The 27,969-nt window shown below is 40.2% G+C and overlaps 1 protein-coding gene across 1 annotated transcript in view; it reads left to right on the forward strand.

Moving 5' to 3' along the window:
• The window catches only part of PRKCA (protein kinase C alpha), a 225,258-nt gene that overhangs the window by 101,937 nt on the left and 95,352 nt on the right, over window positions 1–27,969 (forward strand). Inside the window, exon 3 of the mRNA XM_083355467.1 lies at window positions 6,338–6,420. Within this exon, the coding sequence (XP_083211593.1) occupies window positions 6,338–6,420 (83 nt within the window). The remainder of the gene's footprint in view (window positions 1–6,337; window positions 6,421–27,969) is intronic.

Below are 27,969 nucleotides of genomic sequence, written 5' to 3' on the forward strand. Positions count from 1 at the left end.
TGTACACATATGTGTCATGAGAAAAAGAATTAATATCTTTTCCTTTTATGGGTCATGCACAGGTCATATCAAGTAAAATTATGTGGAACTACAAATAGGTAAGGAATAGTTTTCGTGTAAGTGACAGCCAATCACACTTCTCTGTCTCTCAAAGCATTTGCTGAGTACCAGACGGAGTCAGCTATCCGTTCCTTACAAAGTATGCCTACAGCATTTGAAAGAATCAGGGCACACTAAGTACTTTTCATTCAAGGCCAACAATCCTAGCTGGTTTGCTACAGTCCCAAGGATTATTTCAGCATATGAAATAATCCTACCTTCTTGGAACTGGTATGGGGGTTTTTTTTTTTGCCTTCACTACACCATACATAATGAAATAAGTAGAGAAAATAATATTACATTAGTTGAGAATACAGTGAAAAGAAAATGTGTATGGAGAGTTCAGGTGGTCTCAGTCTTTCGGAAGCTATTGAGATCAAAATTAAGAACCAGTTGGGCTTCTGGAAAGAACTTTATTTCTAAATTTAATTTAATTTTATTTTATCCTGCCCTTGATACTTTAACTCAAGATGACAATCTATCTTCTAATACTCTTTTCTCCTATTTTGCCCACATCGGTAATACCTGGTAATATAACAATCTTGAGAGCCTGTGAAATATATTCTCTTGCTCAACTTACGGGTAGTGCAATTAAAGAAATTACAGAATGTCTTTCTTATGTTTCTCCCCACCCTGGACTCAAAAATTCTTCCTGCAATGGCCCTCTTTCATCTCTTTAAGTGCCTCCTTTGTCTTCCTGGGGTCTTTTTGGCCTATGCCATCACTCTGGGTGGGTTTTGTTTGTTTTTGCCTGCCTGATGATGCTCAGAATTTTAAACTCTCTTACCACAGTGGTGATCTGTATCCATGTCTCTTAGAAGGAGAGGAAATTTTTCCATTCCCTCTCCAATGTCTGAAGGGGAATGGGAACTTGTTGACCATCAACAGAAATCTGTTTGAGAACCTCTGGTTGTATGAAGCTAATAATGTTTATTATTTGTTTCAATGGCCACTGTTTTGTTTTGCTGGGTTGTTTTTTTTTTGCTGTCCATTAGATTATTTTAATCTGTGTGATTGAAAGTTTTTAGCTGTTTTTATGTTTTCCCCAGTCTTGTATACCGCTTGGAGTCCACTGGAGCTGGGAGGCCAATAAATATAAATAACAACAATAGCTTTGAAACACTATTAGCCAGTCTACTACAATACACACACGCACAAATCATCTGATTGTTTTTTGAACTGTTTAATTGAAGAAATTATACTTAATTAAATATGCTATGGAACCCAGCCATGAACATACTAAAAATTGGTCAAATTAGGGAAGTATTAATTTCTCTTTGAGTGTGACTCTGTTTTGGATACTCTGTTTTGTTGTTACTACAAGCAAACACAATAAGTCAGATAAATTCTGCATTACCGTACATTATTTCCTTTCTGGTTCCATGTTGCTCTTTTTTAGTTCTCAGGCTTACCTGCTCCATTTTTTTTCTCCTTCAAGTCCTTCACTCTGCTAGTTCAAGAAAATGGCCTGTTTTACATTTACAAATTCTGTCTAAATCTGCAGCCCAAACAAATAGCTCAGTGTAGATCCCATTAGCCTTAGTAAGAACTGAAACAACTTTGTGAATTGAATACCTTAATGAACCCTGCCTTCTCCATATTGTTGCCCTGGTTTGCTGTTGCCTTTTTTGTGACTTTCCAGCATAGCTTACAGCCTTGATATGTTTTGTGACTCTACCATTCAAGTACCAGTCTGGCCCAACCCTATTTAGTTTCTGAGCCCAGACAAAGGTGAGCATTTGCTACCACTGTGAAAATTTGCAAATGAATGATTAGGACAGCAGCAGCTTAAAGGTTGGGAAGGCTGACTTGGGCCCCTATTTGCCAACAACTTACTTTATAAAGTCCCTGTGAACATGAATGAATACAGTTTCAGCTAGAGCAGCGTGTGTTGGATTGCTTGCTTCTGATGTTCATAAAAAGAACACAAGGTCTGGAAAGTAGTACAGTAAATACTTTGTGTTTACTAAATCTGTTGATTAAATAAAATGCTTTGATATTAAACAGATTGTGTTTTCAAATTAGAATTAGAGAGATCTGATCTAAAAACTTGTCTATTTTGAGTAATGAATAGTTCAAGGCAAATAGTTATTTCTATGTGTAATTTCAAAATACACAACAGTTGGTTATTCCTATAAGCTCAAAGCTTCTTTCTTCTACCTGCTTAATCCTGGTTTAATTATGCGTGGCTTGTTTATTTATTTAAATTATGTATGTAGTCACCCGTCTCACAGCAGTTACTCTGGGCAGCTTACAAGAAATTTGAACTAAAATCAAAATACAGATGTAACCCTAAAATAATAGTAATAATAATAAGAGAAGGAACTGGAGAAAATAACAAAAAAAACACAAACAAACACAGAAGTAGAAGTAGAGATAGAAGTAGAATGACTATGGAAAAAGTAAGCAAACGAAGTACCAATAGTAATAGGTGCCTTGGGGGCAATCACAAAACAAATGGAGCACCACTTGAACATCACCAGCATTGACAAATGCGCCATCGGTCAATTGCAAAAGACATCTTTACAAGAACAATTTAAATCCTGCGACAATACCTCCAACACCATCAAACATCCACATCTGCCTATCATAGATCCTTGGGAGGGACTTCATGGACAAAAATGCCAAATCCTGCAATCTGAATATCAGGCTGGCTATGCGATTAGCCACATATACAATATATCTGGATCTAAAAATAATCCAATTTTGAGTAGCAGAAATAACCTGCTGGGCACCCAAATGCCTGAGGGAATATTTGGGTCTTTAATGCCTTAGGAAAGCCCAAAGATTGGGGCCATCCAGACCTGTGGGGGGATGCTGTCCATAATGCAACCTTTTCTCTATACCTTAAGAAGGGAAGTGAGTTTGACAGCATAGCACCTTTCATTGTTTTGGAAATGGTGACTTATTCTTTCCCATAGATTCTGTACCCGAGTTTAAACTTCTTTACTCAGCATAGCATTAATTAATTCAATGGATTTAAGCCCAACTTAACAAGCATACAATGACATTTGTAAGCTGTTTTTGTTAGTCCTAGAAATTGTTTGCTTTTCTCATCTTGAATTAAGACTTTCTTGGCTAATGAAATGACTGTGTGTGTGTGTGTGTGTGTGTGTGTGTGTGTTTTCTTTTTAACTTTTCCTCCCCCTGCCACCTTCCCTCTGATGACTGCACTTGTTTCTGGTTTTGTTTCGCTTTCAAAATCTGGCCAGCATAAGCTCATTTTAGCAGCTCTTTTCATAGGGCTGCTCTAGATCCCATCAATTGATCAGTGTCATCTTATGGGAACCAGGAGGCATACTTTCTGTGACACAATGCCCACCATAGGAACAAGCCTTCCCCCACTTCACAAAAATGCGGTTGGATTTGCAGCTCGGGTTTTGAAGTCTGACAGCCACCTTTCCCCACGGTCATATGATTGCATTTTGGGAGTTTGGTAACCGGTCTGCATTTACAGCTGTTTGCAGCATCTTGCAGTCCTATGGCCATGATTTATGACTTTTTTTTTTACCAGAACTGGCATTTACTCTGGTTTCTGACAAAAAAAATACCCATTGCAGACAATGGATTCACTTAAAGATTGTGGCATTTGCTTAATGACCACTACAAAAAAGTCATAAAATAGAGTCAGTCGTATGGGTACTTTATCTTATGACCATCAAGATATGTGATAGAAAATCTGGGCTCCATTAAAGTCATAAATCAAAGACTTCCTGTAGGGGTGTTTAAAATTCCTTCTTCAATTTTTGAGCTACAGTCATTGGTAGATGGAATGGGACAATTCACCTCTGTGCCCCCTTCACCCCATGCCTTCCAGCCACAGCTAATTTGCAGCTGGCATTCAGACTTAGCTGGCACTCTTCATTGCTCTGCTGCCGCCAATGGACCCCCAGCTCTCCATTCTCCCCATGGCGGGTGATTCACAGAGGGATAATTGTACTTAAGCAATTTGCCCCAAGGGACAAGTAGCCGCTCCTTCCAACAGCCAACCTGGGCTCCCAGTGGTGGGTATGTTCATTTTATATTTTATCTTGTTCAGCCCTTCTGTTTTAGATTTTACAGGTATAAGCAGCATGCACTAGTGCAGTTGTATGAATATAGTGAAGAGGCTAGCTCTGTTATGCAAATATATGGAGAAGAATTTGTGATCTTACTTCAGTCATACTCTTTCTAGTATAATACAGGATTATGGCCCCAAAAACCTGAAACTCTTCTTTGAAAAAAAATCAGATTAACTTACTTACATAAATATGATGCACTGGTTTAAGCAAGTCATTTGCTAGCCAGACTTGTTCTTTCCACCTTAAATAAAGGTTTGCTTCCTTGTTGGATTAAACTTCTTAGTTTTTATTAAGCATGCAAGATTAAATCTGTTGGCAGCTAAAACTGTACACAGGTTTAGTATAGTTTGTATTTAAGTATTTGAAATGTCAGTGATACAAAACTCTTTTTTGCATTAATGAAATAAATGTACCGGTATGTTTTCACTGTGATTATATCCATCTCATAATATAAAAGTGAATCTTTAGATATGATGTATGAGGGTTTTTTTTCTTTTCTGTGTAAACAATATATTTTTTATAATATAAATGTTTCTGAAAAGAAGGGAGAATGCATTTTGATAGTGAATGAAGTCTGTACGTAATTTTAATTGATGGATCTTTTCAAAGTAAGACATATGGGAATAATATTATGGATTGAAATCAATCAAGTGCTCGGTGTGCATTAAATTCAAAAATTATTGGGTAAAAATATTGTTCAATATACTTTGATCAATCAAGATAATGCTTTAGCAGTCCGTGTTACATCTTGAATTTACAGAATCAAATGCTATTGCTTTGAAGAGGTTCAGTGTTGGGTTAGGAATGGCTTTTTACAAATTAGTTCAAAAGGTTTTTTTTCTTCCATCCTGATTTGCCTCTATAGGGATTATTGGCTAAGACCTAGAAAATTATGTATGTAAGAAAGTTATGAATATGACAAAAATTGCAAATGGGCAACTGTTACTTTATTTTCTTTTTCCACTCAATCATGTCTGATTCTCAAAAGATTGGATAAGTCCCTGCAGTTTTCCTGGCAAGGTTTTCAAAAGTAATTTCCCCTTGCCTCCTTCTTAGGGTTGAGAGAAAGCGACTGGCCCAAAGTCACCCAGCTGGCTTTTTGCCCAAAGCAGGATTAGAACTCACAGTCTCCTGGTTTCTAACCTGATGCCTTAACTACTAGACCAAACTTGCTTTCAAGCAGTAATATAGACTTGCACAAATGATTTTCTACCGGGACAATTTGCCTCATAAGCTTGTATCGAGGATAAAATATATAACTAAATGCAATAGCAAAACTTGGCTATTATGTGTGCATGCTCAATTAATCCAAAGAAGCTGCTCTGAAAATGTTAACAAGTTCATTACTATTTTGCGGCTAATTTGTGCATAGATCTTAGTGATTGGCCCCAGCTTTCCACTACTTGATATTCTTCAGATGTATTAGGTTGTAAACACTTGTCATTTCCAATAGCCAGTAATGAAGATGGTTGGGTATTATGACAGATGTAGCTTAGTAGACTTGGACTCTACCAGAATGAAGAAATTTAATTAACTATTCTTACGTTTCCTCTTAACTGAACAAAATTATAGCCACTAATGGGGGAAAGAGGATGGTTACATAGTAGTTTTGAAGCATATTGATAATCAGGTTCAAATATTAAAATCCCCAAAGGCAAAAAATAGAAGGTGAATTCCAGTGTGGCCTAGATGGACTACAACTACTACTACTGCTACTACTACCTCCTCAACATTTCTACTCACATCAGAGGAGTTTTGGGGGATGCTGTGGAAACTACACATGAGGAGAATTGCAGTCTACCAAGTCTGTTCCAAGAGCATGAGAACATATGTGGGCTCCACTTAATTATACCATAATCATGTAAGATTGCTGATTAGTTTCATACTCCTTTCTGTTGAACCATCTGAAGAAGCTAAGTAAGAGCTACAGAATCCATAAGCATTTGGTATATTATCCCCATATGGCATCTATTGGCATATGGGATAAGGAAATAGTGTCTTGTAAACTGTTACATGGATAGAAAAGGAGATGGTGAAGATTGGTGCATGATTTGAATGCTTGTCAAATAATTTCACAGGGCATATTACTGTGTCACTCTAACTTCCATGCATATAAACTACTGTAACTATAGATTTGTTGACATGGTTAAAGAAATTTATATTTCTTCTCTTTTTAGTTTGCTGTTTTGTGGTTCACAAGAGGTGCCATGAATTCGTTACTTTTTCTTGTCCTGGAGCTGACAAGGGACCTGACACTGATGTAAGTACATTGGATTTCATTCATTTTGCTGTATTAATTATTCTGAAAAGTCCTTGGAACATTAGAATATCTTAATCTTCTCTTTTCTGCATTGTGCCTTATACATATGTTTTCTTTGGCACTGGATAACTATGCGAATTAGAGACATGCACAAGCAGGTAATGATAGAAATAAATAGACAAAAATAAAGATACGGAATGTAGAAAAGAGAATGCACAAAGATTCTTCCTGGGATTTTCCTCGAAAGAGCTTCTAACAGACGTAGATCTTATCAGCAACAGCATGTTTTATTTTAATTACAACTTTTCTTTCTATTTAATTACCTGTAGAAACTACCTTATATTTATGGTTCTGGAATGCCTGATATATTGTGTATAGAGGCGGTTTTGTCTAGTACAGCGAGTAAGTTACTCTATGACAATATGCTCTTTACTAAATGTGTAAGAACTAGTTAGTCACATCACATGAAGTTGTCATATGGCATCCTTTGGTTTGGGTTAGCATGAAACATTAACCTATGCATTATTTTGTGTAAATTATAATTTGCAGTAAAAAAGACCATTTGATTTCCCAGAGATACATTAAGTATCCAAACTCTATTATTTTGTAGCCTTTTCAAGCATAATTGTAAAACAATTCTTAGTATGATTTCCCATTACAGTACTGTTTTTTTAATTGAAGCTAATAATAATATAAAATACAAATAAAAACTTCAAATATAAGGGAATAGGGAAGGGAAAAATAATGGGAAGGAAATGCAAGATAAAGAGGAAGGGGGGGAAGGATCAACTTCCAACTCTTTTTGATGCAGTAAAATACAAAATACAGTTACAACCTTGACTTTTTTTGCTTATACATTGAGTATATATTTACCATCTCTATAGCAACAAACTAATCTAATCATCAAAACCCTAAATCAAAGTTTTATTTTTTTCCTGTTTCAAGCATAAGGTCCAGAAGCCGTTTCCAATAGAAACAAAATTAGATACACTCTTCTCTTTGCCATCTCTTCCAGCTGCAACGCTTTCTCCATCCATTCTTCCATTGTGGAGATTAATTGTAGCATTGTGAGGGTAGAAACTCAGGCAGAGTGAAATTCAAGTCCTAGGCTAGGATGGACAGAAACATAACAAAGAAGTGAAACTCTTTCCCAAGAAAATAGTATATGTGTGCATAGGCTTTCCCTGTATGTCACAAGTTATCCATTATTTCCCTACTTCCTGCAAATTTCAACATTCCCAAAAACGGAAAGCATGGTCTGTGATATGTAAAAGAATAGTTTATGCTTTATAATGTGGAATCTAGGATTTACTGGCAATCATGGTTTTGTGAAGTGCTTATAATCTTTGTGTGAGTCAGAAAATCTAGTTCAGTGTTGGCTGCACAAAGGTATAAAATAGTGAGTGAGTGGCTGAGTGAGTCACTTAGAATAGTGAGATGATTGGCATATAAATTTAATAAATATATTAAGTTAGTAATGAAAGCCTTGGAGAAACTATTCAGATGCTCTGGCATGTTTACAGTTACAAGTTTATAGTCTATAGCAGGGGTAGGCAACCTTGGCTTCTTTTATGACTTGTGGACTTCAACTCCCAGAATTCCTGAGCCAGACGAAAAAAGAGCCAAGGTTGCCTACCCCGGTCTATAGTTTATAGCAGGGGTGTCAAACTCAATTTCATTGTGGGCCGCATCCGCATTGCGGTTGCCCTCAGGGGGCCGGGTGGGTATGGCCAGGGTGGGTGTGGCCTACTGGGTGGGCGTGGCCAGCTCTACATCATTTGCATCAAGGGTGCCTATGGGGGCCTGGGCAGGAGTGGGACAGATCTGAGGGTCTCTGGCAGAAGGAGGGTCTCTGGGCCAGGGCCAAGGCAGTGGGGGCCGTTCCCTCATCGTTTCCAGGATGGCTTCGCGGGCCACATGAAACCATTTTGCGGGCCGGATCCAGCCCCCGGGCCTTGTGTTTGACATGTCTGGTTTATAGAGAACCTAGGGAATGGCCTTGAAGGTAGGGAACAGCTGTTACCAAGGTGATAATCAGACCAGCCAGACTGAGTCCTTCCAAGAAACAAACTTAAGAAAACATCTCAGACAGGGCCCTCGTTAATTTACATAAAGATAAATGAGGGAAGGGGAAAGCACATTCAGTCTTGCAACGTTCTGCAACTATAACTGTTCCAATAAAAGTTTCAGGCCTATATGGCATTGATTTCTTGATTTCTTCTACCTTGTACAAAGGTAGAAAGACTGGAATCATTGTAGGCAATAGAGTTCTGTTATATTCTGTGGAAGTGAACATCAGTCTTCGAAGAAGTTACATAGAAAGAATAGTAACACTTTTGAACTTTGGTATTGGAGAAGGCTTCCAATAACTGCCTCCACCATGGATAACCAAGAAAGCAAACAAATATATCATAGAACCAATGATCCTATTGTTGAATGCTTTATGGAGCTATGTGACCCTCTGCATTTAATAAATAAATAATAATTATTTGAACCTGGTCATTTGATAGGAACTTGATGATACATAATCAGTGAATCAGTGGATTGTACTAATTGCAAATGGCTGTCCAGAATTTAACCAGAAATCTTTTTTCACCTAGAGATACCACAAATTACAGCTGTGATATTTTGTATATAGAGCAGATGCTTTGACATAGAATAATGGCTTTTCATTTCAATGCATGCATAATTAACTTTCCTAAAACAAGAAATAGCAGTAAGCCATTCCCAGGAAACAACCCAAATAGCAAAGTGAAGTCCATTGACTCTGTTGGCAAAGCACAGATTCCATTAAAAAAATCCCTTTCTAGCCAGTGTATATGGTGAATTCTCTAAGAATACACCTTTTGAACACAATATGAAATTAGGAAAGGGAATAGAATTCTAAGTTACCCTAAATTTGACTTCTGTTGCTTTTCTTCCCAGTTCAAGCCATTAATGATAGATTACTGGATCATGCATAATTCCACTTGTAGGAATGCATGCTCATTGTTTCAAAGAAACCACAAAGTGCCTAGGTTCAAAACCTGAGGATGCAATTTCTTTTAGAATTTAAGAAACTTTCAGTTTTTCGGATGTGTTCAAAGAAAATATAGAAACGTAGCTAGATACAGCCTAAGTCTACCACTATAAAGATGAGTCAGCCACAATAAACCATCAAATTCATACAACAAGACTTTTCTAGACTTTATTACTAGAATTTTAAAAGCTGTGGACACTCAGAACTCAGAAAGCAGCTTTGCGTCACATGGAGACTTCTGTTCACGAGGGAGTCAGAAATACTGTGCTTTTCTGGATCTTCACTTATTTCTGAAGAGGCTTTCAGTATTTCAACACAATAGTATAAATCTTTATTTTCCATCAATCCCAGGATCATTTCTTTTAAACGTCAAGTGAATTCAAAAAGTATTTATGTTGATGGTATCACAATAAGTCGGTCAAAAATTAAGCAGATTTTGTTTTTCAGTGTTTAATATTGTTCTCTGGCAGGTGACTTTATTACAGAAAACTCTTTCCAGAAGATACAGAAATATAATCTTAGAGAATTTGTTTTAAAATTTGCAGAGCCATAGTGGAAGAGAATGGAAAAAAATAGTTTGGTTATAAGTTGCAATGCATAAGAGGAGCTCCGATAGAATTTTCTTTTTGCTTATTTATTGAGAGAGACCGGCCCAAAGCTTTCATGGCTAAGGCGGGACTAATACTCACAGTCTCCTGCTTATGCTTATATGCCTATGCCTATGTTTCAATTAATAGGATACCTCCAATTCATCAGCAGTTAATTAATGCAGGTTTTCATTTCTGAATTGGGTCAACTGCTTGCTTCCCATTATAAGACAAGCTATTTTGTGCACAATGTTCTCTTAGAAAATGGTATTTATAACTAAATCACATTTAAAATTGATCTTTTCAGTCCACTCCAAGATTCCCATTGAACAAGAAGAATTCTTAGTCTTTGAAAAATATTTGATTTAGTTATTTCTCATATTTCTAGAGCAGGGGTGTCAAACTGCCGGCCCATGGGCCGGTTGCATCATGCGGAGGCCGCACCCACCCCAGCTCTGGCAATTTTAAAAAAGTTGCCATACGTTGCGACACATCACATGATGTGGAGAGTTTGACACCCGTGTTCTAGAGCAACTATTTGTGGTTCGTTTGTTTTTTTTGTCAGATTTGTATGGCTGCCCATCTCATTAAAAAATTACTCTGGGCGGCATATTACAACAATCCATATATATAAAACAATCAGCATGTAATATCAGAATTGGTATTAAAAGAGAAATAATACAAAAACAAAATATATAAACCCTAGACAAAGAGAGAATAAGAGTAGCCTAGAGCCATCTAGGCATATCTCCAGTAGCCAGGAAGCCTCAGGCCTGATGACATAACCTGATGAGGTTATGATGAGGCCTGATGAGATCTTGAGAGACTTCTGGAATATCAAAAGGGATGGAGACGATCTAATTTCAGGGGGAAGAGTACTCCATTAGGGTCATTGTACCATGGCAGAGAACTCATATCTCCTGGGACCCATGTAGGTGTAGATCCTTAGCTGATGGTATCTGCAGCATGCCATCTCTTCTTGCAGGAAATTTGAGGGTCTGCAAGTATTTTTGCAGGATTGTATTGTTTATTTATTTGTCAGCTTGGAGCTTAATTACAAAGTGTCCCTTTTGATAAGAAGTATATTCTCCAGGTTGGCTGAGCTTTCCTTTGTTCCTTGCATAATCTGATGTAAAAAGCTGCCTTGAACTATGAGTTATGTGGCTAATTAAAATTTATATATTATTTATACATTTAACAAATTTATATGGCTGCCCACATCATGTTTAGATGACTTCAGGCGGCGTACAACGTCTAAAACTTCATAACATAAAAACCCATAAATGTTCCACCTCATCCCATCCTCTATGGCAGCAACAACACAATCAAATCAACTATTTCATCGGTTGCATCTCCATTCGGGGTCCCTAGGCCCGCTGACACAACCATATTTTTAAGGTCTTTCGGGGGGAAAAGCAACAGGGTAGGAGCTGACCATACCTCAGTGGGAGTGGTATTCCACAGAGTAAGGACCACCAAGATTAAATTTAAATTAAAAATAAAGTTTTCTTTTTTTACTAAACAGTTACTATATTGTAAGTGGCTTTTAACTATTTTATGACTGTTCGCTGCTCAGAGTCCCTTGTCTGAAAAGGACAGCTAAAGAAATTGACTGAATCAATAAAAAAAATGGTAAAAATTAATTCCATTATTTTAGAATGCTACTGTACCCTCTGTTTGCTTGATATCACATGGTTTCATTTCAGATACCATGTTTCTCCAAAAATAAGCCCTAATGGGACCAAAAGACCCATTAGGGCTTATTTTGGGGGGGATATCTTATTTTGCGGCCACTTGCCGACTCTATCCCACCATCTGGTTGCTCGCAGCTGCAGTGGGGCAGGAGAGAGCACATTGCATCAGTGCCACTGCCATGAGGTGAGGTGAGGCAGATTGGGGTGGAGCTGCCCCACGTACCCCACACCCACTTAACTCAGGGCCCCCGCAGCCAGGCCACCCATGCCCCGCCACCTGCCTCACCTCATGGCGGCATCACCGGCAACAGCAGCCCCAACCAACAGGAGCCTACATGGCCCCTGGCCCACTTGTCTGGTTGCTAACAGTTGCAATGGGGCAGGAGAACAAACGTCACACTGGTGCCACCCCCATGAGGTGAGGCGAGGCAGGTGGGAGGATGGAGTTGCCCCATGTGCCCCACACCCGCTTACCTGAGGGCTCCAGCAGCCAGGCCACTCCCTGCTTGGTGACCTCCCCCAACTCGTTCTATGACCCGGCTGCCGGCCCACCTCTTCCTTTTCACTACTCTCTCAAGCCAGACTGCCACAGTCCCCCTCCCCCATTTCTGAGCCAGGTGCGGTGATGGTCAAAGGCCTCTGCCACCACTGCACATCAGGCATGTCTGCACTGAAAGGGATTTCTTTGGTCCCTGTTGGTGCTGCCCCATGCCGCAGATCACCTGCCTGGCGGCGGCCTCCTCCACCTACCACTTGGCTCCTGCAGTACTGGGTTGCTCTGCCTACTCCCTGTTCACTACGGAGCCAATTAGATGGTACCGCCCCAGACGCTTAATGGATCCTGATAGATTCCAAGCGGCGCTGGGGTCCCCACCTGCCTCCACTGCTCACAGCTCGGCGGATGCCTTAGTGGAAACCTGGGAAAGGGCAGCCACTGAGGCACTTGACCGGGTTGTACCCTTGCGGCCCCTGACCCGGCGCAGATCCCAGCGAGCTCCATGGTTTTCCGCGGAGCTCCGGGAGATGAAGCGTCGGAAACGGGGCCTAGAGAGCTGCTGGAGGTCTAGCCGATCCGAACCCGACCGGTTGCGGTTAAGAACCTATATTAGGTCTTATCTCGCAGCGATGAGGGTGGCGAGGTGCAATTACTTCTCCACCCTCATCGCGTCCGCAGATAATCGCCCGGCCGCCTTGTTTAGGGTGACTCGCTCACTTCTTAATCAGGAGGTGAGGGAGGATCCCTTGCAGGGTCGTGCCGAGGAATTTAGTCAACATCTGTCGGATAAAATCGCTCGGATTCGGACCGGTTTGGACTCCAGCTGGGCAGAGTCAGGCGATCAGGACACGGGCGGTCTTGTCAATGTTATCTGGGAAGAGTTTGATTCTGTGACCCCTGATGAAGTGGACAGGATTATGGGGAGGCTGAGCTCCTCCACATGTTTGTTGGACCCGTGCCCTTCCTGGCTGGTTTATGCAGCTAGGGAGAGGACACGAGGCTGGCTCCAGGCGGTTATATCTGCTTCTTTGAGTGAGGGTTATTTCCCCACCGTCTTGAAGGAGGCGGTGGTGAGACCTCTCCTCAAGAAGCCTGCCTTGGACCCAGCTGTTTTGAACAACTTTCGTCCAGTCTCCAACCTTCGCTTTCTTGCGAAGGTTGTCGAGAGTGTGGTGGCGCATCAGCTCCCTCTGGTCCTGGATGAAGCGGATTATCTGGACCCCTACCAATCGGGTTTCAGGCCCGGGTACAGCACGGAGACGGCATTGGTCGCTCTGGTGAATGATCTCTGGAGGGCTCGGGATAGGGGATATTCCTCTGTCCTAGTCCTATTAGACCTCTCGGCGGCTTTCGATACCATCGACCATGGTATCTTGCTGCGGCGTCTCAGGGGATTGGGAGTGGGAGGCACAGTTCTTCAGTGGTTCTCCTCTTATCTCCTGGGACGCACGCAGTCGGTGTTGGCAGGGGGGCAGAGATCGGCCCCTAGGTCTCTCGTTTGTGGAGTTCCTCAGGGGTCGGTTCTCTCGCCTCTCCTGTTCAACATCTATATGAAACCGCTGGGTGAGATCATTCGTGGTTTTGGAGTTGGGTATCATCAGTATGCCGATGATACCCAACTTTTCTTTTCGACCCCAAACCACCCCAGTGATGCCCTCACTGTGATGTCCCGTTGCCTGGAGGCGGTTCGGGTCTGGATGGGGAGGAACAGACTTCAACTCAACCCTGACAAGACTGAGTGGCTGTACATTCCGGCATCCCGGGACATTCAAAATGTTCCATCTCTTTCTATGGGGGGTGAGCTCTTACCCCCCGTGGATAGGGCTCGCAACTTGGGAGTCCTCCTAGATTCACAGCTTACCCTGGAAGATCATATAGTGGCCGTGACTAGGGGGGCTTTCGCCCAGGTTCGCCTGGTGCGCCAGTTGCGGCCCTATCTGAACCGGGATGCCCTGTGTACGGTCACTCATGCGCTCGTGACCTCTCGCCTTGACTACTGTAATGCTCTCTACATGGGGCTTCCCTTGAAGACCACTCGGAGGCTCCAACTGGTACAGAATGCGGCCGCGAGAGTTGTCCTGGGAGTTTCCCGGTACTCCCATGTTACACCTTTGCTCCGTGAGCTGCATTGGTTACCAGTTGTCTTTCGGGTGAGGTTCAAGGTTTTGGTAACGATATTTAAGTCCCTACATGGCATGGGTCCGGGATACCTCAGGGACCACCTGCTGCCGGCGTCAACTCCCCTCCGCCCTGTGCGTTCCCACAGAGAGGGCCTCCTCAGGGTGCCGCCAGTCAGGGAATGCCGACTGGTGACCCCCAGGGGGACAGCCTTCTCTGTGGGCGCTCCGGCATTATGGAACCAACTGCCGGTGGAGCTCCGGATGGCACCAGACCTCCGAACTTTCCGTCGTGACCTGAAGACCCACCTATTCGAAATAGCTGGTCTGGCCTGATGGGGATGGGTTTTAATAGTTGTTTTAGACTTGTTCACTGTTTTTAACTGGGCATGGGTTTAATCTTTTTTTTAATTTTTGTATTGTCTTTTTTATATATGCCCTGTGAACCGCCCTGAGTCCCCACCAAGGAGAAGGGCGGTATATAAATTAAATAAAACTATAAACTATAAACTACCTGTATTGTACGGTTTCAGTGGTGGCAGTTCTGGAAGCCAATGGTAGGCTCTCTGCATCGTCCCTGGGCTGCCTTCGCGGCTTTGCCCACACAGCCCTGGGAGAGTTGATGGCTGGAATCACGGCAGTGTGGTCTTCAGAGCACCCCCGCTGCCAACCCTGGTATCTCTCCCAGGGCTATGTGGGCAGAACCGCAAAGGGGGCCAGCCCAGGGACGACGCAGAGAGCCTACCACTGGCCTCCAGAGCTGCTGCCATTGAAACCATACAATACAGGCAGCAAATGGGGAGCAAGCAGTGCAACCCAGCACCGCAGGAGCCAAGCGGCAGGAGGATGAGGATGCAGCGGCTGTTGCCAGGCAGGTGATCGCAGAGTGGAGTGTGGATGGCAGAGACCAAAGAAAGCCCCTCCAGCGGCAGAAGTGGCCGATGCGCAGTGGCGGTGAGGGCCTCTCATTGTCATTACCACCTAGCTCCAAAACAGCAGAGGGGGACTGGATAAGGAGACCAAGCGTCTCCCACTCATCCTCTGAGGCATGGCAGGAAAGAGTCGGGCAGGCAGCTGGGTCATTGGATAGGCAGGGAGAGGTCGCTAAGTGGGGAGTGGCCTGGCTGTGGAGTTCCTGAGGTAAGCAGGTGTGGGGCATGTGAGGCAGCTCCACTCCCTCCCCCCACCTGCCTCGCCTCAACCCATGGCAGCAGCACCAGTGCACCATGCGGCCTCCTGCCCCATTGTGCCAAAAATCAATCAGACGATGGGATGGAATGGGCGGGCTCTTAACTAGGGCTTCTTTTGGGGGTAGGGCTTATATTAGGTGCATGCTAAAAATCATGCTAACACTTATTTGCTGGGTGGATCTTATTTTTGGGGAAACATGGTAGCTATTTTCATTTAAAAATGAGCCTTATTAGAACTTCTGTCTTGATCCAATTCATGATATATTAGCTTTAGCATGAAATTATATATGCCTATTTCCCTCTTAACATTTTTAAATTAGTATTTTGTGCAAGATGTATAGGATATTAAAGAAGAATGTTTCAAGTAATATTAAAGAAGATTTTGTTGCTGAGGAAATTGAGGAAGAATGGGTCATTCTGATATATGTCATGCACTGTTAAATTACACTGTGGAGGTGAATATTTAAAATCTACTTCATGTGACAAGAAACCTTGAAATTATCTCCAGATGAACTATCTTTCCAATACTTTGCAGTTTTACCCTGAGTTTTTAGAACATTATTCCCTGAAGTTAAATGATGTAAATGGAATATTGTCTTTGATAATAAAATCTTCTTCAATCTGGTGTCCTCCAGACACCCTGAAATGAAACTCTCAGGGTTGTAATAGTTAGAGGGGATCAGATTGAAAAAAGATTGTTTTGTGGGTATTGTGGCTTATACTTTAGTGGACTTCTCAAAGCATTCTTTTTTCAACCTCTAAAGATCTTTCCCTCCCCTGGCCTAGACAATTTGAATTTACAGCTTTAAAAATTACAAATGCATATCTTTCATTAAAATAAATGGATATATATGTGATTGATTATTTCAGGATAATTCCAGTATCAAAAAAGAACATGTTCCTCAAGCATGTGCTTATAGGTAGTCCTCATTCAGTGACTGCCTCTTTTAGTGACTATTTAAGTTATGACAGTGATGAAAAAGGAATTTTGTGACCAATCCTCACATTTATGATTGATCGGGCTTGTAAAACAAAGGAAGTAAGATCATAAACACAGTTGTGGTTTCACTTAACTACCACTTTGCTTAACCGGGTTGCTAGTCCCAGTTGTGGTTGTTAAGCAAGGACTAACTGTATTTCCTTAAAAAGTCAGCAGTGAAACATATCAATCACTAGGTTTGTCTACATGAGGGATTTGTTGTTGTTCAAGTGTATGTAAATCCTTCAAGGAATATGAAATTACACATAAGATTCACAGTTGCTATTATTTGGTAGTACCATTTGGGATATAAATTGGAGCAAAGAGAGTAGGTAAACTGTCTGAAACACTAGACAACAACTCCTCTTAACCAATAAACCTCAAATGATTATTTCATACTTAATCCTGAAATAGGAAAAGAAGTGACTGCACATTTGGCAAAATGCATTTCCTTCATTTTTATACAACAAAATGTCTACCCGTCTCCTAATTTGAAAGTGGTTTCTAGTGAATAAAACTCATTCCAAACAAAACTGGGCAATAATATTTACCCATAAAAATCTCATCTCTGAGAATTTCAATGTCATCTCTAGCATATTACTCAAATCAATAGTCAATTTGAAGGAATTATACATTTCCTAAGGCAATTTGACCCCCACCCTTCCCAAAGAATCGCTCATCCTCAGCACCAATAATGTATATAATATTAAAGTTAGAAAGCTTTCCTGATAATCAAACAATGTGAATTCTAGGCAGTGACCCACTTTATCTATGTTCACAAGATTTTCATTGCATTTTTCTTTATATTAAGTCTTTCCTTAATATAAGGAGGTCATATCTGTGTTACTTGTGAGAATTGTATGTGAAAATTCCTATAGTGGGGGTCCCCAACGCCAGGGCCACGCCCACTACCGGGCCATGGCCTATTCAGGAATTAGGCCGCAGTCGAGCTGCGGGTCCATGCATGCTGGCCTGCCGCTTGTGTTAATTGAGCTGCACATGGGCGCTGGCCTTCTGCTCACACAGCCTGTTTCTTCTCTTTCACCCACAGCCAAGCCGCTCAAGGTTGGGGACCACTGTCCTATAGCATGAAGAAGCCTCATTTAAAGCTGTTATTTGATAAAGATAGTCTTTGATTTACAGTCAGTTGTTTAGTGACCAAAATTACAACGAGCACTGAAAAAGTTACTTGTGGCTGGTTTTCGCACCACCATTGCACATTCCCATGGTCACGTGATCAGGTTTCAGATGCTTGGCAAACAAGCATGTATTGATGACAGCTGCCCTGTCCCAGCGTCATGTGATCACCATTTGTAACCTTCCCAGCTGGCTTCTCACAAGCAAAGTCAAGCGGGGGTACCCTGATTTGCTTAAAGACAGCATGGTTCATTTAACAACTGCAGTGATTTCTTAACATTTTTGGCAAATGGGGCAAAATTCACTTAACAACTGCCTTCTTGGCAATGAAATGTTGGGCTCAATTGTGATTGTAAGTTGAGGATTACCTGTATATTCTTTAAAATAAAAACAAACTTAATATATATTTTTCCCAGTATTTTGCTCATCTTTCCTATACAAATCTTAAATGCTTCTTCCCTGTTCAATACGGAAACCATTTAGTCTGCTTATATATGTGAGAAGCAGAAACATTTAAGGAGCAGTATGATTGTATGGTAAATATGGGCAATAGTAATTACAAGTAAGACTCACAAATGCTTTTTTAAATGTTTTTGATAAAATTTATTAGCGCCATTTTACTCTAAAAATGGTAGAGATTAATTGCTCATCAGAGCTTTGGAACTGTTATTCTTAAGCAATACACCTAATAGTGGTACAAAAAAAGGGCAAAAATTCTGAAAGCAATCTGAGCATCTGTTGGGCGAGGATGATGATTAGCTGTTCAGTTAGCTGATTATGGACTTTTTTCTTGATTGCACTTTGTATGTTATGGCTGTCCCACACTCTTACAGAAAGTGGTGAAGTAACTGAAATACCGTAATTCTCCTGGGCTGAAATTCCTGAAGTAGATCTATGTATATTTTTGAAAGTAGGCAATTCTTTTTGAATGACTCATGCACTGCTATATACATGATGAAACCTTATGAGTTTTAAGGCACAGAAAATTAGTAGGACAAACAAGCCAGCTTCCTGCCCTAGAATTCTTCTGTTAAATCAAGATTTTTATATAGATTATGGCTTCAACTTAAATGCTTTCTAAAATGATTGTGCAACAGCATCAGTTTTGTTTCCTTGTGTCATACACCAACTGAAATATACTATGTTGAAACGAGAAACTCATAATAAATGGCAAACACAGGGGGATTACATGAAGCTTTTTTTCTAACTTAGGTAGCTATACCCTTTTCCTGTTGTGTGTCAGAACTATATGCTTCAAATAATGATAATTTAATTTCAACCTTTTTTTTCAGTAAGCAGATGTAATTTGGGATAATCCCAGATTTAAATGGGATTGAGTTGTAAACTCTTGAGCCAGTGCTTTTTTAATTTTTTAACATGTCTCATAATAATTAACTTCTGCAGAAGTTATAGTTGGTACTTCATCTGTCTCTTCTGCTTGACCTGCACATTGAGACAGTAAATATGTGAGGGCATCTCGTGATCAATTCAGAGGTTAAGTGAATTAGTGAAAGAGCAGTAGTACTGAATTGAATAGCTTTGCTCCTTGGTGTAAGTAGGGTAAAATTGAGCATCCATATGACAGCAGACCCAGGTGCAATAAGAACTGCAGTAATATCAGTGTTCACTAATCCAAGAAGTTCATTTCTCTTCCCCTTAATGTTTTTACTATATGGGAGAGAGAAAGAGACTCATGAGAACATGAAATGTATTGCATAGCAGGGTGTGCATTTTTTTGGCCCACAAACTTCATTTGGGCCTCTATATTTTTGCCATTGAATTGAGAAGATCACATTGCAGAAATTCAGTGGCAAAATTTGATGTAGGAGGAGATATCTAAAATAATGGAAGAAATTTGCTTCCCAGAGTGTTATCTTAGAAGAATTATGGAGGGCATATCAGATGAGATCTGAGTATCCCACCCTCCATTTTTTTACTAGAATATCAAAAGCAAATTTACCAAAAATGATTGAAGGCTCCCTGAGAAGTTTTAATGAGGTTGTCAACTCTACAACGAACCCGGCTGCAGCCATCTTGCTCGTTCTACATTGCCACAAAGATGGGAGGGGGTGCGGAGGATTTCTGCTGGTCTAAACAGTTCAATGTCCCGTGGGAACCAAGGTCATTGGTTAGATTGGGAGGGTGGGGAGCATTTGGGTAGAAAGCCTGTCAAACCATTCTGTTGGGAAATGTAGTTGATTTCAGACTCGGTTTCACTTTTGACCGCGCTAATACTTCGTAACCAATAAACATGTGCTTTGAGGAAACCTCGAGCTTGGAGTTCTGATTTAATTGGCCTCATCTATTGAAACCTTGACATAGGTGTCAGAAATTAATTTGTCACAAATCTCTCATAGGACTTTTGTTTTTAACCTGGGAGGAAGCAGATGGAGGAAACAGTTACATCTGAAAAAACTTAAGAGAGAGTGAGAACTAGGATGGGAACTAGTTATTTGTCCCTTCTGATCTGTCCAAAACCAAGTAAAGAAGAAAAGGATGCCAAGGTCTCTAGTGTCAACATGAATCCAAATAAATAAACGCCATGGCAAAACATAATTGCATGGAGCTTGCTAGGATAAGCCACTGATGTCAGGAATTCTAGAGGAATCAGGTGGAATATATCCTCACAAGAATGTTCTCTAAGCAAAATACAAGGGATCTGTGAGATCGTGGCTCGTTGAATAAATTTGCTTTGCTAAGCCTTCCTCTGGTCGCCACTGGGGTCATATGATCCACTTTTGCGACCTTTTGACAAGCAAAATCAATGGGGAAGCAAGAATCACATAACAAACATGTTACTAACTTAACAACCGTAGTGTTGGCTGTACAACTGTGGCAAGAAAGGTCACAAAATGGGGAAAAACTGATTTAATAATCGTCTTGTTTGGCAATGGAAATTTTGGGTTTAATTGTGGTTATACGTTGAGGACTATCTAAGAATAACTGTTATTCATTATTTCTAGGATATAGATATATGCCAATCCGTAGCCAGTGTTTTTCTAACATAAGATAAACATCAGTGTCAGGCATCCATGAAGCACCACATAAACTTAATAAAATAAATAAATAAATCATCCATTAAATGGGATAACTGTTCAAGTCTGTATTAATAATAAGTTCTACTTTTATCAGACAGCATAGGTTAGAAAAAGGTGAAGGCATTTTTAATTTAATGTTTGCACATCTGAGTTTTTAAAAAAATCAAAAGCCTTTTAATGTTAAAAGTAGGGAAAGCTGCATCTTTTTTCTGCTCGTCATAAAGAGTACCATAATCTCTTCCCTGAATCTTTGTCTGTATCAAGTGTAGTTACCAAGGAAACTGATCACTGACACACTTTGTTGAACAGCTTACAGAAGGCTCCCTAAAATCTTTCTGATCCTTAATATTTCCCATAGCTTTAAGTCCCTTGTTCTCCTAAACAAACCTTCCAATCTTTTTGCTTAACCATTTCTATTAGCAAACTCTACACCACATTGGCATATTTTATTTTGTATAATTTCCTTTCTGCACAAAAAAACCTACACACAAGATACACCCAGGTAGGATAATTAGCTTACTTGGATAATGGAAGATAGTCTTAGTCAACCCCTAAATTTTATCTGCCAAGGGAGCCAGTGTGTACAATATGCTACTTTCTATGCATCACAAATGTTGGTGTCCTTCAGTTGTGTTGAATTTTAGGTAATTATAACCATACATTTTTCTTATAATTTCAAGTATAGTATGGTGATCTAAAGCTATATAGACAAATATATCGTATAAATATAAAATGGTTAGAAAGATAAGATAACCTTTATTGTCATTTTTTTACTGTGGGCAAAATGACACACACTAAAAATGAAATTCTGTTGCTGCTCTCAAAAGTGTACACATACATAACACACATAAACATGCTATATACAACATATGTATATATCTACACCCTTGCATATAAATACATATAAATATTAATCACTGTCCATCTTGAATACATAATGGAAGAAGGAAACTTGAGAGTTCACAAGGTTAATACAGTATGGAACAAAACTGACTGAATCTGGATGTTCTGCTTCGGATACCACCGAGCCTCCTCCCAGAAGGTAACAAGGAAAATAGGTCATGAAGAGAATGTGTAGACAATCCTGCGGACCCTGCTCAAACAATGCTTATATGCTATGTCCTGGATGGAAGGGAGGGAACTGCCAATAATCATTTCTGCCATCCTCACCACTCTCTGCAGCACCTTCCTGCAGTCTGAAGCAGTGATGCTTCTAAATCAGACTGTAATGCAGTATGACAGGATGCTCTTGATCCTTCCTCTGTAGAAAGTGGTAAGGACAGGGGAAGGAAGATGTGCTTTTCTCATTCAACACAGAAAATGCAGGTGCTGCTATGCCCGCTTCATCAGTGTCTCACTGTTGAGCAACCAAGCCAGCCTACTCGTTAACTGCACACCCAGAAATTTGATGCTGGTAACCATCTCCACAGGTGAATCATAGCAAGCTAATCCTAATCTATACTTTTTAAATTGACATGTTTGGACATTTAACTTGCTTCATAATTTTGGTTTTCTGTCCAAGAATATTGTTTCTAAAGGCAAAACTAGCTTTGAGTTCTTTAGGATGAGGGAAAGGATATCCTGTATTAAAACAATGAAATGTACATAGTCATCTCAAGACATTTCACCAATGATTTTTACAATGCATTGTAAAAATATCTATGTTATTATGGATAGTTGAAGCAACTCCCTATAATTACACTTGCTGAGAAATATCGTAGACGGCCAGGCTTCAGGAAGGCTGAGGTAAAACTCCTGTTCATTAGAGAGTAACAGATGAAGACTTTTGACTGGCTTTTTAAACCTGTCGCTTTGCTTCAGAAGCAATAAAATGTTTTTATAGTCCCGTCCTTGTATGATAAATGAACACAGTCAGTTTTTCTAAATGAGTTGGTAACAAACATAGGGTAGCAGAATAGAGATGAACTGAATTTTCAATAGACAGAATGAAAGCTGGTGATTGCCAAGTTTCAAAGAAGCCTGAACAGGGTTTTATCTCTGGGGAAATTATACAAAATTTGGAATTGGCATGGTATCTGTATAAAGATGATTAAAGAGAGCCAGCTTTGGAAAGATTAAGCATTTAGAAAAGTTAGGACTTTCACTGGGTGAATTTGGTGGTATTTTTCTTAGTGCATTATGCATATGGAAGTTGAATCAAAGGGAAAGTTCTCTTTTTTTTTGGCCATAGGAGAAGCCTTATTCATGGAGTGCTGAGTTCACATAAGAGTGAAAAAGCAAAAGTAAGTGAGGAGGGAGGAGGTAAGATTTAAGGGACAGAAAGAAATTTGTTATACTTATTCTTAGGCTATTTATTTTGAGGGGAATGATAAAGTTGCTCTGCCTTTCCATATTGATAAGGCTTTGCTTTTCCAGAAACAGATGGGAGATAAAATAAAATGGCAATTCAAATATTATTTAATATATTAATAAATTGTACACCCACGTCTTTCAGATAGAGAGCCAATTTAGTGTAGATGTTAGGCAGCGGTCTTCAAACTTGGCCGTTTTATGACTTGTGGACTTCAACTCCCAGAATTCCTTAGCCAACATCCACAAGTCATAAAAGGGCCAGGTTTGAAGATCCCTCAGTTAAGGCATCAGTCTAGAAACCAGGAGAATATGAGTTCTAATACTGCCTTGGATATGAAGCCAACTGGGTGACTTTGGGCCCACCCACTTTCTCTCAGCCTTGGTAAGGAAGTAATGGCAAACGACTTCTGAAAAACCTTGCCAAGAAAACTACAGGGACTTATCCAGGCAGTCTCTAAGATTCAGACCTGATTGAGCAGAAGAGAAAAAATTAATCTTTCAGATGACCATAATCTTTCTGTAATTCTGTAATTCATGCATACATATATCCCTACTGAGAAAAGTTCCTTTTTAATCTTAATTAAATATTTTCTTGTAACTAGTTCTTCCCCTTATTACCTCTTGCTGAAGGCAGTAGCTGATTTTGATAGACTGAAATAAAATAGTGATGAAAGTCAAACACAGAAGCCCAAACTGAGAACATTAATCATAGAAACCCAAAAGTAATTGAGAGGCTTATCTTTAATCCTTTTCCCTGCTCAAGAGATTTAGTAAAGGTTTTATAGAAAGCCTTGAAAGGACTAAGTGGTGATAAGATAGACTGATAAGACCCATCTGTTCTCCAAAGAGTTCTCTCTGGCTGTTTAAATTGGGGAAGAGATACATTGTTGGTTTTTCACTGATTCTGATTACAATGGGCTTTACTGTTTATCTGTGTGCCAGTGGTATCATTAGGACTATTCCAACATCAGTTTGTGTATCCTGTGGATCAGTTTAAGGTGCTATTGGTTGGGAACTCCATATTTAAACACAATTACTACACTTTTGAAAGAGTATTATTTCAATTATTTAGGGGGGGGGAAGGCAAGAGAGGCAGCTGTGAAAACACTTCAGGGTCATTTGGGGATTTAGTTAAGAATGAAGCTTGTTGTATCACTGCCAAAAATAATTCTTAAAGTTAAAGGCAAGCCAAGATAATATCTTATTTGCTTAGTATTTATATTAAATATAATTTCCTGGACTCTGATAAACTTTGTGTATATCTTAAAATTGTCATTATAGTCTATGGGTTGTTTCTAAAGAAATTCTGTTTATTCATATTTAAACAGAAATATTTCATCTTGTGGCAACTTAAAGGCCAACAATCTCATTAGAAATTTCTCAATAGAAATACTGTGTGTTGTCTTGAGATGAGAGCTTATGTGTGTGCATTCATAGATTTGGTTTAGGTGGGTAAAGGAAGTATCAACCAGAGACTTAACCATCTTTCCAGAAGGCATTTTGAACTGTAAGGTGAATTCATGATCACATTCAGCACCATAAGAACCATTGGTTTCCCTTTAATCTAGACCAGGGGGTCAGCAACCTGAAACAGTGAAAGAGCCACTCAGAACCGGTTCCCTCACAAAAGGAAAAACTGGGAGCCGCAAAAAATGTGTCCGCATGTGCAGAACAGGGTTTGACTGAAGAGTGGAGCCAAGGCGAGATATGCACCTACCCTGCATATTTGAATTGATTGGTTGAACTTTTTTAGTCCCACTTTTTTTTGGGGGGACTGCACATGGCAGAGGACTGGGAGCCACAGGAGATGGCTGAAAGAGCCACATGCGGCTCTGGAGCCGCGGGTTGCAGACCTGTGATCTAGACCAACAATCTAGACCACTTCTTCAAGGGTAGAATAAGAAAATATCAAAAGTCTGTCAGAGTTTCTCTCTAATCCATTGTATATTAAAGAAAACCGAGAGAGGGTTCTTTTTCTTTACTATATCCTCCTTCTCAAAATTGAAAATCCTTTCTGAAACTTTCACCTCTGTCCACCCCCAAAAGCTTGCTCATTCCTTCCCCATTTCCAAAGACTGGTTTTAATTCACTCACACACTGCTATCTTGAAGATTAGTTAAATATTAGAACAAGTAAGTGTGTGTGTGTTTGTGTAGAGAATGGTTGGCTGACTTGATAATTATGGAATTCAAAATTAAGTCTACTACTGTTAGAAACACATGAAATGGGGAAAGGAGATTGAGCAGTTAAATAGGGAAAGTAAGAATTTACCTTGCTTGTGGAGCTTAGAGCCAAATGGAAGGGTCTGTTTCTTCCTATTTACACAAAACATTATTTTTTTCTGAGCCAGTTCTAGGAATGATAATCATCTCCTCCTTCTCCTCCCATCTATCTTATGTTCTGAGGATTTTCAATTGCCATATGGAGATAGTATAATCAGGGATATGGGGAGAAGTTAAGAACTAAAGAGCAAATTGTGTTAATATTGCAGACATAAACAAGAGCCATGATTAATCTTGCAACTTCACAGATGACTTTCAATGGTGACTTTCCCAATCTTTAAAAATCTTCAGCTTTCACCTAACTTTGTGACTACAGTGTAATTAAATTAAAGAGCATAGCTCTCAGTCTTGCCACAGGAGAATGCATTTGAATTGCAACTGAAATGACTATCAAGCAAGGACACTATTTATATTATCTGTCTATTTTATGCTAGGTTTGCAGTATTTCTGAAGAGCTAGAAAGAAAATCAGCACAATGTTCCTGAAGGCTGAACCCTTCAGAAACACCACTTTCGCTAGCTGTCTGTCTGTACCTTGTGTCAGCTTGGCCTGCCTGTCAGCAGCTGCACAAAAAGACAAAGGTAATTTGACTCAGGCGTTGTGGGACAGGGAGAGGGCCCAGGCCTTCCGTGCGTGGAGCAGCAGTGAGAAGTAGGCAGAAAGCAGGCTGAGGCCTCCAGGGCCTCAACGACTTTGCACATGCTGTTAGGTCAGGTGGGCAAATGAGTTGGGAAGGGAAGAGATAGGCAGCTGGTAGGAGTTTTAGCCCCCCCCCCCAGTTGTAAGAATGCACATGCTGCCAAGTACCTGAATTTTGATCACATGACAACAACAATTACAATTGTGACTTAGGACAATAGTTGCAATTCCCTTTGCTCAGTGCTATTACAATTTCAAACAGTTGCTGAATGAACAGATAGTGAAGCAGTAAATTGAGGACTACCTGGATAATACCTAATCAAAATAGTTAAGCAACAAACTTTGACCTATATAGATTTCTTACAGAATGTTTTGCTGAACTTCCAAGATAATACCTGCGTTGGAAATTGCATAGTTAGCATGTCATTTGCGGACAGTGTTATCAATCTTCAGCTATAAAGAAGTGTTACCATTTCTGAATAGCTATGTTTAATCTGGCTGTGACATAAACCACTTAACAATGGTCTCAAATGTCAATTTTCTGTTTTCCCCTTGATTCTGTTTCATATTTCTGACACTTCCATTTTCACCAAAACAGGCTACTGGTTCTAAGGTAATCATGTGTAACAGAGAAGAAACATGCCGAGAAAGAAACAGATTTAGAGAAAGAATAATAATTATTATGTAATTATTACTCCACCGCTGTTAGCTACTTTGATTTCTGGTTTTTATTAAGATATTCACAAAAAGATACAATTTGTAGTTGAAGTTGCTAGCAGGAGATGGAGAAATATAACATTATCTTGCTGTCAAGCTGGTCTTTCTCAGCATGATCTCCATCCATCATTGTGGCACTGCCACTTTGAGGATGTTATTTTTCAACCAACTCTATGTCCATGTATTTCCTAAGCTTTGCCATTCATCCATCCATTCATTCATGTGCTACTCATTTCATTTAGAGCAGGGGTGTCAAACTCAATTTCATTGACGGCCTCATCAGCATTGCGATTGCCCTCAGGGGGCCAGGTCGGTATGGCTAGGGTGGGCGTGGCCAAACTGGGTGGGCGTGGCTAGAGTGCATATGAAGGCTACTGCTAAGCTTGTAAGCCGCCCTGAGTCTTCGGAGAAGGGCGGGATATAAATGGAATTAAAATAAATAAATAAAATAAATATGGCCTACTTAGAGGCATTCTTCTACTTTGTTCCTTTAAAACAGTGATCCCTAACCTTTATGGCTTGGGGGCGGGGAGGAGAGGGGAACCAGCCTGCTGCTCACACAAATAGAGCTAAGCATGTGCATGCACACTGGCCCACTGCTCATGAAAGTTGTACTCAGCACGCATGCACACAATCCCACTGCTTGCCCAGGTCAAGCTCCGTGTGCGCACCGACCTGCTGCTTGTGCAAGTTGAGCTTGACACACGCGTGCGCCAGCCAGCCGAACAGGCCACAGTCCAGTAGTGGTCCTTGACCCAGGAGTTCAGGACCCCTGCCTTAAAAGTTTCTCATATTGTTTTGTACTCCAGCAAATGTAGGGTTCTATGGGAATCAGTGGGTTGGATTCATGCATTGTGCTAAACCATAGCTTCTTTCACTGTAGTTTAGATAAGCCACCATTGGCTAAATTTGCACAATGTACTAAACCATATACCATGATTTAGAAATCATAAATCACAATGGCTGGCTGAATTCCTATAATATTCTAAAGCAAAACAAACAGAACAGCCACAGTATTGCATAGCACAATATTACAGCCCTCCCTCCTTATGGCAGAGAAAGTTCTGGAAATTTTTCTTTTGCATAGTTACAGATGTAACCACATTAAAAGAAAAATGAGTTGTGGATATTTAAAAAAATTCATTGCAAAATTCAGTGAACTTTTAAAATATGTATTATTTTCCACTTTTGTTTAAACTAATTCCTTTCAAAGATAAGGATTTCTCAATGTGTTCTAAAACTGAAGAGCTATGTTATGTACTGACATTGTATCTCTGCTGATAGATGATCCTGTGAAATTCCCCTTAACAAAATAATTATTTGTCTATTTGCCTTGACCTA

Source organism: Vipera ursinii (genome assembly GCF_947247035.1).
Source record: "Vipera ursinii genome assembly, chromosome: 2".
Taxonomy (NCBI): domain Eukaryota; kingdom Metazoa; phylum Chordata; class Lepidosauria; order Squamata; family Viperidae; genus Vipera; species Vipera ursinii.